Genomic DNA, 18,010 nt, shown 5'->3' on the forward strand with positions numbered 1-18,010 from the left:
TATAAAAATATATACACAAATATATACACAAATATATACACAAATATATAGACAAATATATAGACAAATATATAGACAAATATATACACAAATATATAGACAAATATAGACAAATATAGACAAACATACACATACATACACATACATACATACACATACACATACACATACACACACATACACACACATACACATACATACACATACACACACATACACACACATACACACACATACACACACATACACATACACACACATACACACACATACACACACATACACACATACACACACATACACACACACACACACATACACACACATACACACACATACACACACATACACACACATACACATACACACACATACACACACATACACACACACATACACATACATACACATACATACACATATATACACATATATACACAAATATACACAAATATACACATATATATATATACAACTATATACAAATATACACAAATATATACAAATATATACAAATTACACAAATAAATATATACAAATATATAAAAATATACACAAATAAATATATACAAATGTACACAAATATACACAAATATATACAAATATACACAAATATATACAAATATATACAAATATACACAAATAAATATATACAAATGTACACAAATATACACAAATATACACAAATATACACAAATATACACATATATACACAACTATATACAAATATACACAAATATATACAAATATATACAAATTACACAAATAAATATATACAAATATATAAAAATATACACAAATAAATATATACAAATGTACACAAATATACACAAATATACACAAATATATACATATATACACAACTATATACAAATATACACAAATATATACAAATATATACAAATTACACAAATAAATATATACAAATATATAAAAATATACACAAATAAATATATACAAATGTACACAAATATACACAAATATACACAAATATACATATATATTTGTGTATATTTGTATATAGCTGTATATATATATATGTATATATTTGTGTATATTTGTGTATATTTGTATATATTTGTATATATTTGTGTATATTTGTATATAGTTGTATATATATATATGTATATATTTGTGTATATTTGTGTATATTTGTATATATTTGTGTATATTTGTATATAGTTGTATATATATACAAATATATACAAATATACACAAATATACACAAATATACACAAATATACACAAATATATACAACTATATACACAAATATACACATATATATACAACTATATACAAATATACACAAATATATACAAATATATACAAATTACACAAATAAATATATACAAATATATAAAAATATACACAAATAAATGTACACAAATATACACAAATATACACAAATATACACAAATATATATACAACTATATACAAATATACACAAATATATACAAATATACACAAATATACACAAATATATACAAATATATAAAAATATACACAAATAAATATATACAAATGTACACAAATATACACAAATATACACAAATATATACATATATATATACAACTATATACAAATATACACAAATATACACAAATATATACAAATATATACAAATTACACAAATAAATATATACAAATATATAAAAATATACACAAATAAATGTACACAAATATACACAAATATACACAAATATACACAAATATATAAAAATATACACAAATAAATATATACAAATGTACACAAATATACACAAATATACACAAATGTACACAAATGTACACAAATATACACAAATATATACAAATATATAAAAATATACACAAATAAATATATACAAATGTACACAAATATACACAAATATATACAAATATATACAAATTACACAAATAAATATATACAAATATATAAAAATATACACAAATAAATGTACACAAATATACACAAATGTACACAAATATACACAAATATACACAAATATACACAAATATATACAAATTACACAAATAAATATATACAAATATATAAAAATATACACAAATATACACAAATATACACAAATATACACAAATATACATATATATATATACAAATATACACAAATATATACAAATATACACAAATATACACAAATATATACAAATATATAAAAATATACACAAATAAATATATACAAATGTACACATATATACACATATATACACATATATACACATATATACACAAATATACACAAATATATACATATATATATACAACTATATACATATATATATACAACTATATACAAATATACACAAATATATACAAATATATACAGCAAAACAGGAAACAGCACTCTCTGGACTTAAGTAAAAAACAAGTAGTTTATTCAGTAACGTTTCGGGGAATGCTCCCCATCAGACCCTCTTTTTGCCTACAAATATATACATATATATATATATATATATATATATATATATATATATATATATATATATACAACTATATACAAATATAGACGAATATATACAAATATACACAAATATATACATATATATATATATACAACTATATACAAATATACACAAATATATACAAATATACACAAATATATATACATATATATATATATATATATATACACACAACTATATACAAATATACACAAATATATACATATATATATATATATATATATATACAACTATATACAAATATACACAAATATATACAAATATACCCAAATATATACATATATATATACAACTATATACAAATATACCCAAATATATACATATATATACAAATATATACAAATATACACAAATATACACATATATATATATACAACTATATACAAATATACACAAATATATACATATATATACAAATATATACAAATATACACAAATATACACAAATATATACATATATATATATATATATATACAACTATATACAGATATACACAAATATACACAAATATATACAAATATACACAAATATATACAAATATACACAAATATATGCAAGCTAAAAGAGTATATTTAGTCATATCTTGCCTAGTTTAAAGGAACATAAAACCTCATTGTTTTCTTGCATGATTCCAAAAAGATACAATTTTAAACAACTTTCCAGTTTACTTCTATTAACTAATTTGCTTCATTCTCTTGGTATCCTTTGTTTAAAGAGCATCAATGCACTACTGGGAGCTAGCTGAACACAGGTGAGCCGATAACAAAACTCACTAATCCGCATCTAGCTTCCGGTAGTGCACTGCTCCTCCTGATCCTACCTAGGTATGCTTTTCAACAAAGCATACCAAAAGAATGAAGCAAGTTAGATAATAGAAATACGTTCAAAACTAAATGCTCTACATGAATCATTAACATTTTATTCTGACGTAACTGTCCTTTTTAGATGAAGCACTATATATGCATTATGAAAATCGATATTGTAAAGAAGATTCTTCTATATTAAAGCTAGTGGTATATTACATACAAGCTGTGCAATTCATTTTACTGAAGATGTTTATGGAGCCTTGTGAATATCTGAAGTCTGCAGCCTGTCTCCTTTACAATCATTTCCCTAACTGTATCATTGATCTCATTTGTTTGTTTCATGTTGTTTCCAGCACATTGACCTTTGTTTCTGAGTATGGTAATTTACGTTGCTGTGTGGCTAGTCAGGCTTCTTAGCCAGTTGCTATGTTACATCCTTCTTCTTTTTTTCCTTCCGTTTTCAGAAGACGCACTGTGTAACCAAATGATGTCACATTTGCTGGAAATATTGCATTTACAGCAATTATGGGGAAAAATAAGCTATTTTTACAAATATTGTGACAGGTCAGTGGAAGCACTAACCAAACCATGACCCAGTCACCCCACTAAGGCCAGTTTATAAACGCACCCAGAAGTGAAACAGTTAATTAGGGAACTACACCCTTCAATTAGCAAACACTGCACAATGCAGACTGCAAGGTATGGTTCTCTTATTAACTGTTTCACTGCTGGGCCACTCACAAAACTAGCCTTAGAGGGAACACTGACCATGACACACTGAATACCAGTTTCACACTATGGGCCAGATTACGAGTGGAGCGAAAACATTTGTGCGCAAGCAATATTGATCGTTTGTGCGCAGGTTAAATTCCACTGGTATTACAAGTTGAAAGTAAACGCTATTGCTTGAGCACAATTCAAGTTTACGCTCATCGGGTTATTGTGTACTCAGAGTTGTGGTTAACTGTTTCGCGAAACATAAAAGTTGCACAAAAATTACATAAAAAATACATTACAGAGTACAGTTACTCTTATATGTTTTTGTATTTACAGACATATATACACATATAAACACATATATACATATGTATACATATATAGATATACTGTATATATATGTGCATTGGAGCCCTTTGCAGTTAAAGGGACATGAAACCCAAAAAAATTCTTTCATGATTCAGATAGAGAATACAATTTTAAACAACTTTCTAATTTACTTCTATTATCTAATCTGTTTCAATCTCTTGGTATCATTTGTTGAACGAGCAGCAATGCACTACTGGTTTCTAACTGAATAGATGGGTGAGCCAGTGACAATTGGTATATATATATATATATATATATATATATATATATATATATATATATATATATATATATATGCAGCCGCCAATCAGCATCTAGGTTCTTTGCTGCTCCTGAACTTACCTAGATAAACCTTTCAGCAAAGGATAACAAGAGAAGGAAACAAATTATATAATAGAAGTAAATTGGAAAGTTGTTTAAAATTGTATGCTCTGTCTAAATCATTAATGTCTTATTCAGACTTTACTGTCCTTTTAAGAAGATGAAAACATATAAAAACATATTTATGCAAAATAATTTTTTTAATAAAGTGTTATACTGTGTATTTACTGTAAATATTTTACATTCCAATGTTCTGCACATAGTGTTCTATGTATTTATAAATAGATATTCCTATATATATCTGTATATATATATATATAGGAAAATATATATATTGTACCAAAATGCCATCAGATGTATATAGAAATATGTATTTATAAGTAAATTGAACATATCCTCCTATGTGAAGAACATTGGAATGGGAAATAATCATATTTTCATGTTGATTAGCGTACATGAGAATATGCGTTCGGGTTAGCGCACGAGTAGGGTGTTAGTTTTCTTCCCCCACTTTTTTGCTCTATTAACTTCTGTGAGGGGAATACGTGAATGCACGCGCAATTTTCTAATTTGTATTTGTGTGCTCATCGGGTTAGCATGAGAGCAAAAATAGTTTACTTTCAACTCATATTACGAGCACAACTCGACGAGAGCAAAAGCTTACTTCAAGTGCAATTAATGCTCGAGCAGAAGTGTTCAATAGAACTTCACATGTAACATGGCCCATTATTGGTTGAATCAATTAGCTGTCTTTTTTTCTCCATTTACTTCTGTTAGGGAATAGTTTATCGTTTGCGCAATATTCTAATTGCGCTTGAAGTAAGCTGTGCACGTCGGGTTAGCGCAAGGGCGCAATCTTTTTACTTTCAACTCATAATACGAGCGCAAAAAGTTTACTTCTAGCGCAATTAGACTATAACATAAGCGCTACATATTGCTCCAATTGTAATCTGGCCCTGAATGTTTGGGGCGCGATCCGATAAAGATCGTAGTTTGCGGTGCAAGCGAGGGAACCCCCGCCGCCCGCAGTTTCAGCTCACAACTCGAGCTATCCCATATACGGCGCCGTCAGAGGCTAACGTGCCGTAAGTCTGACAAACCAGCGATGTCCAGAAATCTGCGTAAGTACCCATTTCTGGAGTTGCCAGTGACTTACGGCACTTTAGAAACTGCCGGCGCCTACAAAACCTGACTAAAGTATTAAATCTCCCGTACTGTCTAACACGCCTCCCAAACTTAGCCCGACACGTCTAACCCTCTATCCGCTATCCCCCCTCACTATCCTAACAAAAAAAAATGTATTAACCCCTAAACCGCCGCTCCCGGACCCCGCCGCCACCTAATAAAGTTATTAACCCCTAAACCGCCGCTCCCGGACCCCGCCGCCAACTATATTAAATCTATAACCCCCTAAAGTGAGCCCCTACCCCGCCGCCATCTACCTTACCTACCCCCTAAAGTGAGCCCCTACCCCGCCACCATCTACCTTACCTACCCCCTAAAGTGAGCCCCTACCCCGCAGCCATCTACCTTACCTACCCCCTAAAGTGAGCCCCTTACACCGCCGCCATCTATTTTATAAATATTAACCCCTAATTTAATCCCCCTACACCGCCGCCAGCTATATTAACTATATTAACCCTAATTATATTAGGGTTAATATAGTTAATATCGTTATTATATTATATATATATATATATATATATATATATATATATATATATATATATATATATATATATATATATATATATATATATATATATATAAAGTATAATAAACCTATCTAACTCTAACATCCCTAACAAAATTCTTATTAAAATAGATCTAATTAATATTAATATTATTAATTAAAATATTCCTATTTAAATCTAAATACTTACCTATAAAATAAACCCTAAGATAGCTACAATGTAATTAATAATTTATATTTATTTTACAGGTAACTTGGTATTTATTTTACCTAGGTACAATAGCTATTAAATAGTTAATAACTATTTAATAGCTACCTAGTTAAAATAATTACCAATTTACCTGTAAAATAAATCCTAACCTAAGTTACAAATACACCTACACTATCAATAAATTAAATAAACTACAAATAACTAAACTAAAATATAATTAAATAAACTAAACTAAATTACAAAAACAAACACTAAATTACAAAAAATAAAAAAAATATTAGAAGATTTTTAAGCTAATTACACCTATTCTAAGCCCCCTAATAAAATAATAAAGCCCCCCCAAAATAAAAAAATTTCCCTACCCTATTCTAAATTTAAAAAGTTCACAGCTCTTTTACCTTACCAGCCCTTAAAAGGGCCTTTTGCTATAATTAGGGTTAATATAGTTAATATATATAATATAATAACTATATTAACTATATTAACCCTAATATAATTAGGGTTAATATAGTTAATATAGCTGGCGGCGGTGTAGGGGGATTAAATTAGGGGTTAATATTTATAAAATAGGTGGCGGCGGTGTAAGGGGCTCACTTTAGGGGGTAGGTAAGGCAGATGGCGGCGGGGTAGGGGCTCACTTTGGGTAGGTAAGGTAGATGGCGGCGGTGTAAGGGACTCACATTAGGGGGTATGTAATGTAGCTGGCGACGGTGTAGGGGGATCACATTAGGGGGTTATACTTTTAATGTAGGTGGTGGCGGGGTCCGGCAGCGGCGATTTAGGGGTTAATAACTTTATTAGGGATTGCGGCGGGGGATCGCGGTTGACAGGTAGATAGACATTGCGCATGCGTTAGGTGTTAGGTTTTATTTAGCAGATCGCGGTTGACAGGTAGATAGACATTGCGCATGCGTTAGGTGTTAGGTTTTATTTAGCAGCTAGTTTAGGGAGTTACGGGACTCCAATAGACAGCGTAAGGCTTACTACGGCTGCATTTTGTGGCGAGGTGAAAATGGAGTAAGATTTCTCGCCGGCTTTTGCGGGCGACGATTTATATCGGATCGGGCCCTTACAGTCTGTACTAAGCCGATAAACAACCCTGCATAGCAAATATTACAGCATGTACAATAGTGCTTTAGTGATTTAGCTGTTTTATTCTCCTGAAATATGTACATCATATTGTAAGAATGTGTGGGATCTCGAGTCATTTTTTATAGTTTTGCAAAATTAAAGAGGAGTGCTCTGCTGTAAATCAGCATCTGAAGCTGGATTTAAGTGGATCTGTATTAAGGTTATAAATTCCATGTTGACTAAAGGAGAAATTGATATGAAACTACTTATTAAAGGGACAACACAATCATTTTTATAAATGCTGGATATAAAATAGTCTGTTATAGTTATTTGGTGAAAAAAATACATTCTTGTCCTGGATAAGACTATTTTTTTTGTTTCAAGATCTTTAAAGGGACATGAAACCCAAACATTTTCTTTCATGATTCAGACAGAGCATACAATTTATAAAACGTTTCCAATTTACTTTTGTTTTCTAATGTGCTTTTTATTCATGTTATTCTTTGTTGAAGAGATATCTAGATAGTTTGCATGCACGTTTGGAGCCCTACATGACAGGATAAAGTGCTGCCAACTAGTGCTTTTGCTAATGGATAACATTCATATAGTGCTGCAGACACGTGCACGCTCCTGAACTAGGGTTGCCACCAAAGCCATGTTTTCCTGGACTCTTATGAGTTACACATGCTGCAGGGTGTGCAGGAAGGGATGTGTATTGTGTTTCTAGACAGGAGTAGTTATATGCACTATTCATATTTTCCCTGCAGCAGCAGCAGCATGTGTAACTTATAAGTGTCTAGGAAAATGCGGCAACCCTATCCTGAACTTACCTTTCTGCTTATCAACAATGAATAATAAGAAAATGAAAAAAATGAGATAATAGAAGTATATTAGAAAGTTGTTTAAAACGGCAGGCTCTATCTAAATCATGAAAGAAAAATGTTGGGTTTTATATCTCTTTAATGTGTAAAGTTGTCTTAATTGTTTTCATCAGCCACTGAGCAATTTCCTCAAGAGATAGATTTGATAGTTGATAGTAGGTTATGCTGTAAATATGTTGTAAAGAATGTCTTTTTTTAAACAAGTCAAACCATTAGATTTGCATAATCAACAAATGCAAGATAACAAGACAATGCAATAGCACTTAGTCTGAACTTCAAATTAGTAGTAGATTTTTTTATAATCAATTTCAAAGTTATGTATATTTCCACTCCCCTTGTACCATGTGATAGCAATCAGCCAATCACAAATGCATATACGTGTAGTCTGTGAATTCTTGCACATGCTCAGTAGGATCTGGTAACTCAAAAATTGTAAATATAAAAGACTGTGCACATTTTTTTTAATGGAAGTAAATTGGAAAGTTGTATAAAATTACATGTTGTATCTGAATCATGAAAATTTAATTTAACCTGAGTGCACCTTTAAATTTTCATAAATTACATCATTAATGTTTATGGTTCAGAGCATGGAATTTTAAGAGACTTTTCAATTTATTTCTATCATGAAATTTACTTTGTTCTTGTGGTATCATTTGTTGAAAATTGTACCTAGGTAGGCTCAGGAGCAGCAATGTACTACTGGAGCTCATTTTAACTATGTGTTTAACCCTTTTACAGAGGTTAAACAACCACTCCCTGGTGTTACATAGAACTGTCATTTAAGCAGTTTATACAGCTTAGAATTGTTTTCACGGTGCATGACACTTATAAAAGTATAACTATATAATAAAGTGAATATCATGAGGTCTCCATGAGTAAGTATAAAGCTTAAATCAGAGAACACTGTCACATGGCAAGGTAGCATCAAGTATATTAGAGATGTCAGTAAATATAAAGGTACTATTGCATAGGCTTGTGAAATCACAACATACAGAAAAACAATGGAAGCAAAATATGTTTAAGTCATCACAACTAAATATAGCTCATTTAGGGGACTTACCTCTAGAATACTTTGGAGCTCTTCCACATAAACACGTTCAGTTTCTATTAATTCATTAATTATGTGGCTGAAAATAAAAAAAAAACAGAAAAAATACTCCATGTAAGACTTATTTCACATTCAGTTTTAATCAATGGGTTATTTTGAGGCTTCCTAATTACTCTCCAAGTATATATTTGACTTATTAAAAACGTTATACCTTCCTACACTTTAGTACTCTACACAGTTTGTTAATATTGAAGAATGTGTGTGTGGCGTGTTTTGATTCATGAACATTGTATGTTTTATCTAAATCATGAAACAGCTTTCCAGTACACTTCTTTCATCAAATTTGCTTCATCCCCTTGGTATTCTTTTGTTGAAGGAGCAGCAATGCACAACTGGTTGCTAACTGAAAAATTGGTGACCCAATGACAATCTATACATATACGCAGCCACCAATCAGAACATAGGTTCTTTGCTGCTTCTGAGCTTTCCTATATAAACCTTTTAGGAAAAGATAACAAGAGAAGGAAGCAAATTAAATAATAGAAGTAAATTGGAAAGTTGCTTAAAATTGTATTCTCTGTCTGCATCATGAAAGAACATATTTGGGTTTTATGTCCCTTTAAGTGTTCTTTGATTTCCTTACGATTTGGAGCATACTGTGTGTGCATAGAAGTATAATTACCATGATAATGCATGACCACATACTGCCTAGGGTATACAATCAAGGGTGGGGGAGGGGCTAGAGAGTTAGTTAACAGGGAACCTATATATTGTTATTACATAATATTGAAATTGGATTACCTGCCACAGATATAGAGCAAAACAAGCAGAACACAACTAACAAAGTAATTGTAATAGGATATACAATTGTATATAGTATGCTCTTATCTGTGTTCCAGTTTGAAACTCTGCCCTAAAGATCACAGTCAGTATTTAAATTATAAGTTTCATACATTCATGCTTAAATCTTTATTAAAAAACGTAAACAGAGGAATGAAAAAAGAAAAAAAAAACTGCCACACATACAATAGCTTAGGCTAACGTTAAAAACACTAGACCCAGTTGGAGTTTAGATTCCCATATGATTTTTAGAACTCAGATTAGAAATTTAAATTGTAACAGCCAGCAGTAACATAGTGATTCTAAATGTCCAAATTGGGCCCAATTAGCCATTTTCCCTACCCCGGTGTCATGTGACTCGTTAGTGTTACAAGGTCTCAGGTGTGAAGAGCAGGTGTGTTAAATTTGGTGTTATCGCTCTCACACTCTCTCAAACTGGTCACTGGAAGTTCAACATGGCACCTCATGGCAAAGAACTCTCTGAGGATCTGAAAAAAAGAATTGTTGCTCTACATAAAGATGGCCTAGGCTATAAGAAGATTGCCAAGACCCTGATACTGAGCTGCAGCACGGTGGGCAAGACCATACAGCAGTTTCACAGGACAGGTTCCACTCAGAACAGGCCTCGCCATGGTCGACCAAAGAAGTTGAGTGCAGTCAAGCATGGTGGTGGGAGTGTCATGGTCTGGGCCTGCATGAGTGCTGCCGGCACTGGGTAGCTACAGTTCATTGAGGGAACCATGAATGCCAACATGTACTGTGACATACTGAAGCAGATCATGATCCACTCCCTTCGGAGACTGGGCCACTCTTATTTAGTTAACAAAACATGCCCTGTTTAACAGTATGTTATCTAATCATCTTTACAGATGTCAATTAGGGAAAGATATGTAGCAATGTTAGGATTGTGAAGTCTGAAGTCAGTTCTCTGAACTGGAAAACCCACAATGTCCAGAGTTAAATTACAGTAAGAATAAACAGAATAAATAATACAATATTATTGAGCATAATAAAAAAAGAGGGGGAGAGTGGCGCTAATAAAAGCTAAAAGGGAAACGAGTTTATTATATCAATTCACAATTTTATATAAAAAAAGATTCAAAAGATGCAGCTATTATATATAATATTTTAATAGATTCAAATAAATAATATTCATTCACACAAAACACATATTCATATGTAATGTTGTGGCCACAACTCAAATAAAATACATATATATATATAACTCCTAATATAAAAAGTGTATTTTTTTTCCCCCAAACTAAAAGTATTTGGTAGCGTGATCTTATTAGTCCACAATAAGCATATATCACTTGTATGAGCACAATCTTAGGCAAAATTGAGCACCTTGTAATACTTCATAATCTATATGGTATTCAGTAGTGTGTTTTTGTTAGTCTCCAATAAGCGTATAAGCGTATAGCGCTTATTCAAAAAAATGAGCACCTTGTGATGATCCACAATATGGATGTTACTTTGTAGCGGGATCTTATTAATCCACAATAAGCATATATCGCTTGTTTAACCCCTTAGTGACCAGAGCACTTTTCCATTTTCTGTCCGTTTGGGACCAAGGCTATTTTTACATTTTTGCGGTGTTTGTGTTTAGCTGTAATTTTCTTCTTACTCATTTACTGTACCCATACATATTATATACCGTTTTTCTCGCCATTAAATGGACTTTCTAAAGATACCATTATTTTCATCATATCTTATAATTTACTATAAAAAAAATGATAAAATATGAGGAAAAATTGAAAAAAACACACTTTTTCTAACTTTGACCCCCAAAATCTGTTACATATCTAAAACCACCAAAAAACACCCATGCTAAATAGTTTCTAAATTTTGTCCTGAGTTTAGAAATACCCAATGTTTACATGTTCTTTGCTTTTTTTGCAAGTTATAGGGCCATAAATACAAGTAGCACTTTGCTATTTCCAAACCACTTTTTTTCAAAATTAGCGCTAGTTACATTAGAACACTGATATCTTTCAGGAATCCCTGAATATCCCTTGACATGTATATATTTTTTTTTAGTAGACATCCCAAAGTATTGATCTAGGCCAATTTTGGTATATTTCATACCACCATTTCACCGCCAAATGCGATCAAATACAAAAAATTGTTCACTTTTTCACAAATTTTTTCACAAACTTTAGGTTTCTCACTGAAATCATTTACAAACAGCTTGTGCAATTATGGCATAAATGGTTGTAAATTCTTCTCTGGGATCCCCTTTGTTCAGAAATAGCACACATATATGGCTTTGGCGTTGCTTTTTGGTAATTAGAAGGCCGCTAAATGCCACTGCGCACCACAAGTGTATCATGCCCAGCAGTTAAGGGGTTAATTAGGGAGCTTTTAGGGAGCTTGTAGGGTTAATTTTAGCTTTAGTGTAGTGTAGTAGACAACCCCAAGTATTGATCTAGGCACATTTTGGTATATTTCATGCCACCATTTCACCGCCAAATGCGATCAAATTAAAAAAAACGTAAAATTTTTCACAATTTTAGGTTTCTCACTGAAATCATTTACAAACAGCTTGTGCAATTATGGCACAAATGGTTGTAAATGCTTGTCTGGGATCCCCTTTGTTCAGAAATAGCAGACATATATGACTTTGGCGTTGCTTTCTGGTAATTAGAAGGCCACTAAATCCTGTTGCACCTCACACGTGTATTATGGCTAGCAGTGAAAGGGTTAATTAGGGAGTTTGTAGTGAGCTTGCAGGGTTAATTTTAGCTTTAGTGTAGAGATCAGCCTCCCATCTGACACATCCCACCCCCTGATCCCTCCCAAACAGCTCCCTTCCCTCCCCCACCCCACAATTGTCCCCGCCATCTTAAGTACTAGTACTAAAATAAAAGGGTTTTAAAAAAAAAATGAAATTTTTTTTATAGCATATTTACATATGCTACTGTGTAGGATCCCCCCCTTAGCCCCCAACCTCCCTGATCCCCCCCAAAACCGCTCTCTAACCCTCCCCTCTGCCTTATTGGGGGCCATCTTGGGTACTGGCAGCTGTCTGCCAGTACCCAGTTTACAATAAAAAGTGCTTTTTTTGTCTTTGGTTTTTTTTTTCTGTAGTGTAGCTTCCCCCCCCACCCCCCACAGACAAACCCCCACCACCTTGCTGATTATTACAATTTTCGATATTTTTTATCTTTTTATTTTCAAATTTTCTGCAGTGTAGCGGTTCCCACCCGCTCCCTCCCCGTGCACGCGCCCGCCCCCACCCTCCCATGCACGCGCGCGCGCCCGTGCACGCCCCCAGCCTCCCGCCCCCCTTCACATCCACATGGCCATCGATGGCCGCCACCCGCCTCCCGGTCCGGCTCCCACCCACCAACGCAGGTAGCCACCGATCTCCGGTGCAGAGAGGGCCACAGAGTGGCTCTCTCTGCACCGGATTACTTAAAAAGGTTATTGCAGGATACCTCCATATCGAGGCATCACTGCAATAACCGGAAAGCAGCTGGAAGCGAGCAGGATCGCTTCCAGCTGCTTTCCACACTGAGGACGTGCAGGGTACGTTCTCAGGCATTAACTGCCTTTTTTCTGAGGACGTACCCTGCACGTCCTCAGTCGTTAAGGGGTTAAACACAGTCGTAAGCAAAGTACATAATACAAATTGAAAACTCAAAGAGTATGATATGGAGCGTGATGTTTGCAGTCAGCATAAGCCGTAGTATCCACAGAAGGCAGAAAAAGCCATTAATAGAAGCTGTATGTAGTCTAGACAAATTATATAATTCATCTAAAGTAAAAGTTTGTTTGCAGTCGGGAATAATGAATAAAAAGCCTTACTGGACTTCTGAAAGGATATTTGCAGGGGTATTTTCCTGTATAGTTGATCCAAGGTGGTTCTCTCTTTGCAGTTATCCTCCCAGCGTCCTGCAGCATCCTGCAGCGTGTATCTGTCTTGTGTTTTCGAGAGGTCACCTGGTATATCATTTGTTAAAGGAACAGCATTGCACTACTGGCAGCTAGCTGAGCGCCTCTTTTTAGCCAATCACAAGAGACAAATGTGTGCAGGCACCAATCATCACTTAGCTCCCACTAGTGTAGGATATGTGCATATTCTTTTTCATCAAGGGATTACAAGAGAACAAAGCACATTTAAAAATAGAAGTGAATTTAAAAGTATCTTAAAATGGCATGCTCTATCTAAATTATGCAAGAATATTTTTGATTTTCCTATCCCTTTAAGAGTGGCTTGCTCTATCTAAATCATGCAAGACTATTTTTGACTTTCCTATCCCTTTAAGAGTGGCTTATAGACTTTCAGGAAAAAGCTGGTCAATAAATAAATAAACCAGCTGAAAATATATTCTCTTAGCCCAAATACTTTGGCTAAAAGAATTTGTTAGACATTGCTCCTTTCGCCTGTCAGAATGAATGGTCACTTCTTCAAATTCATATCATAAGGTCACTTTTTTATTTTAAATGTGATAATGACCAGCTAGAGAATGATAGAAAATGCTGTATTATGCAAACCAATCATATAAATATAAAAGACTGTTTACTAATTACTGTAATTGTAAGGAAGAATTTTTTTTTCATCAGGAAAGGCATGTGTTTAGAATTTTATATTATTTTCTTGAAACATTAATTCTGAGATCATTATTTCCTAATTTCCTAAGAATCAAATGGAATGCTTCTTACACAGACTAACTGTCCCATGCACAATTTTGGGACTAATAAAATTAATAGAAAGACTGATTATTTTTAATTAACCTTTTCTGCTTCTACAGTAGTTTATATTTTTTAAAACATTTTTGACCTGTTGAATTAACTTTTTCAAATATTATGGGTTTTAGACACAGGCACCGTTCAAGGCTGAGGTAAAGAAGGTCATTGGCAAGTAGCAAGAAAATATGCCAACATATCAAAGTATCTTTAATTGGAAGTACTGAGTACAATAGATACTGGGCATTGTAGGTGCTAATCCCTCACGTAATGGGACACTAAAGTCAACATTAATGTTTCATGATTCAGATAAAGCATGCACTTTATAAAAACTTTGCAATATACTTCCTTTATCAAAATCTGCATATTCTTTTTATATGCACAATTTCTGAGGCTCCAGCTCCTACTATATACTTACATATATGCATTTGGGGATTGCTTGATGGTTGTCACATGATACAGGGGGAGGGAAAATGGATTAACTTTGAAATTTGCCAGGAAATATTATACTACTCATTTCAAATTCAAAGTAAATGCTATTGCATTGTCTTTGTATTGTGTATTTGTCAGTTATTCAATTCTACTGTATTTAGTGGTCCTTTAAAAACTGTTTTTCATGAGACTATAGCTTTTGATTGCATGAAAAAAAATAGCTTTTTTAAAATGTTTGATTTTGTGGGCACCGTCTGCAGAAGTTTGTGGGAATTAAAGTACCAGATATTGGTCTATATAAGAGTGCCAACAGCTGTGTTAGTGTATAATGCCAGCCCTGTAGAAATGTATATTTCGGAGGGGCCTGTGACCCCAGAACAGGGCAAATAGAAGGGTCATGCTTAGGTCAAGGGGCAGGCTCACATGGTAGGTTTTAAGGATGGCTGAGCAGGAAGTAGGATCATCTTCTATCCGGACCTGACGGTGAGAAGAAGCTCTTTGCATCTTCTCACTTTCATCAAGCCCGGAGAAAACGTGAGGGTACTTACCTTCTCACCATGGACAACCTCCAGGAGCTGTTCACGGCAGCTGCAGCTGTCGCCAGGGAGAGAGGTCTTTAGTTGTTGCTGGCGCAGCTGCAGGCTGCAGGGGCGATTCCAGGGAGCGGCGCAGACCCGGGGCAGACGTCAGGAGAGGTCGGTCCCCAAGAGCCAGGCCAGTGAGAAGGTCGAAGCCACCAGAGCGCCTCAGTCCGGAGGTGGGATCTCGGAGAGGGAGGTTGGCAGTGAGCGCATCCGGCGCTTCCAGGAGAGGGACCAGAGGACAGCTAGCCGGTAGGAGGTGCGGCCCACAGAGGATAGAGTTGCAGGAGCTGGAGCAGCGGGACCATCAGCGGACAGGGGACACTGGACCACTCTTGCAGGAAGACAACAGCTGTCAAGTAGGAGCTGTGACGTGCCTGGCTGGGCCTGAGGTGGAGACATCGGAGGAGGCAGCAACGGCTGCTTCAGCAGGTAGGCGGCTGGGCTATAGAAGAGTGGAGCAGTGTGGCGGTAGGCTGGAGGCAATGGGAGATAGTGACTCAGGGTTGTGTTTTCTGGTGCCCCCAACATAATTTTTTTTCCTAGGGCCAAGGGGGGGAGCCTAAAAAAAAAGGGCCAGTATTAAGCGGGTAGGGAAGCCCAAATGAGGCCGTGGATTTTATGAGCTAGCCCAAATGAGGCCAGGGGGAAGTGTGTCCGGGTGGGAGGCCCAATTCAGGGCCTTAAGGGAAGCGGAAGGCAGGGGAGCTAAAGGGGGGATGACCCGGTAGTTTAGGGGAAGCCTGTAGGGGGCTAAGGTCTAGTTGGGTCCCCCATGAGGGTGGGGCCCCCATAGATGGATCTATATCTTTATGGTCTGTCCATCCCCCTCCTCCCAACTCATATTGATATCTATCCTTCCATATTAGTTTATAACTGTATTTTGATATGTGCGTTTCCCAGTATATATGGGAAAGGTGTAATTGTGCCTCTCCTTTTAACCCCCCCCCCCCCTGCAATTAGCAGCATCCCACCCACCACTTTAGGAAGGTCTGGTAGAATTGGGGGGTTACGCGGGTGTAACTGGGGCCATGTTGGATGCATGCTATAACTGCCCTTCTTCTATGATAGTGCCGCAGACTTCAACCCCGGAGGTATGTCAGAGACAGGACGGCAGCTTGATTCGGTAGAGGGACGGGGATTCCCTCATCATCAAGGATATCCCTAGTGACTTTGACGGTGAGGGGTTGCAGGAGGAGAGCCTCCCGGAGCTGTCTACAGCTGGCCAGGTGGGGGAACTGGATGTTTTGGCGCAGCTCTTGGGGTCCATTTCACCCCCTCGGGTTGTGTTGGATGATGTTTGATGTTGATCTGCCATTGCAGGTTGGGAGCGACTGGAGGAGGGACCGGTCCCCTAGTGGGCGACGGGAGACAAGCAGGAGACGGGGCCTGTCTCGCTGACCCATCAAGAGTAGATGTAGCAGGGTGTCACCCACATGGGTGCGCATTGAGCAGGCAGCCAGGGGCAGTAGTGGAGAAGGGAGGAGATACCCCAGGGCCAGGAGGAGATCTCCAGGAAGGCACCGGGAGTCACCGACAAGGGAAAGGAGGTGGTCTGGTAGGGCTGGGGCTGCAATGGATTCCGGAGTTGGGATGGCGCATAGAACCACAGGTGAGGCGCGAAAAGACATGGGTGCATTTATTAATCAGAGCGGGAGTGTGAACGAGGTGCAGAATGCATTGTTAAAGGGATTGAGGGAGTTGGTCACGTGGTTGGAACAGTCTTGTGCAGTAATGAGCCCGGCAGCTTGGATACCCCAGGGGCCGGGGCAGCAGCGGCTGTGGTTCCTGGGCTGGGACCACAGGGGTAGGGGCTGGACAGGTGCCCAGTGGGATGCCAGTGGGGGACCCTGCAGTGGGGGGCACGGGCAGTGCAACAGT

At 35.7% G+C, this 18,010-nt stretch overlaps 1 protein-coding gene across 1 annotated transcript in view; it reads right to left on the minus strand.

Moving 5' to 3' along the window:
• The window catches only part of MCF2L2 (MCF.2 cell line derived transforming sequence-like 2), a 1,253,992-nt gene that overhangs the window by 374,300 nt on the left and 861,682 nt on the right, over positions 1 to 18,010 (minus strand). The window contains 1 exon segment of the mRNA XM_053711855.1: positions 9,597 to 9,663. Within this exon segment, the coding sequence (XP_053567830.1) occupies positions 9,597 to 9,663 (67 nt within the window).

The sequence above is a fragment of the Bombina bombina genome, chromosome 4, assembly GCF_027579735.1.
Source record: "Bombina bombina isolate aBomBom1 chromosome 4, aBomBom1.pri, whole genome shotgun sequence".
Classification (NCBI taxonomy): domain Eukaryota; kingdom Metazoa; phylum Chordata; class Amphibia; order Anura; family Bombinatoridae; genus Bombina; species Bombina bombina.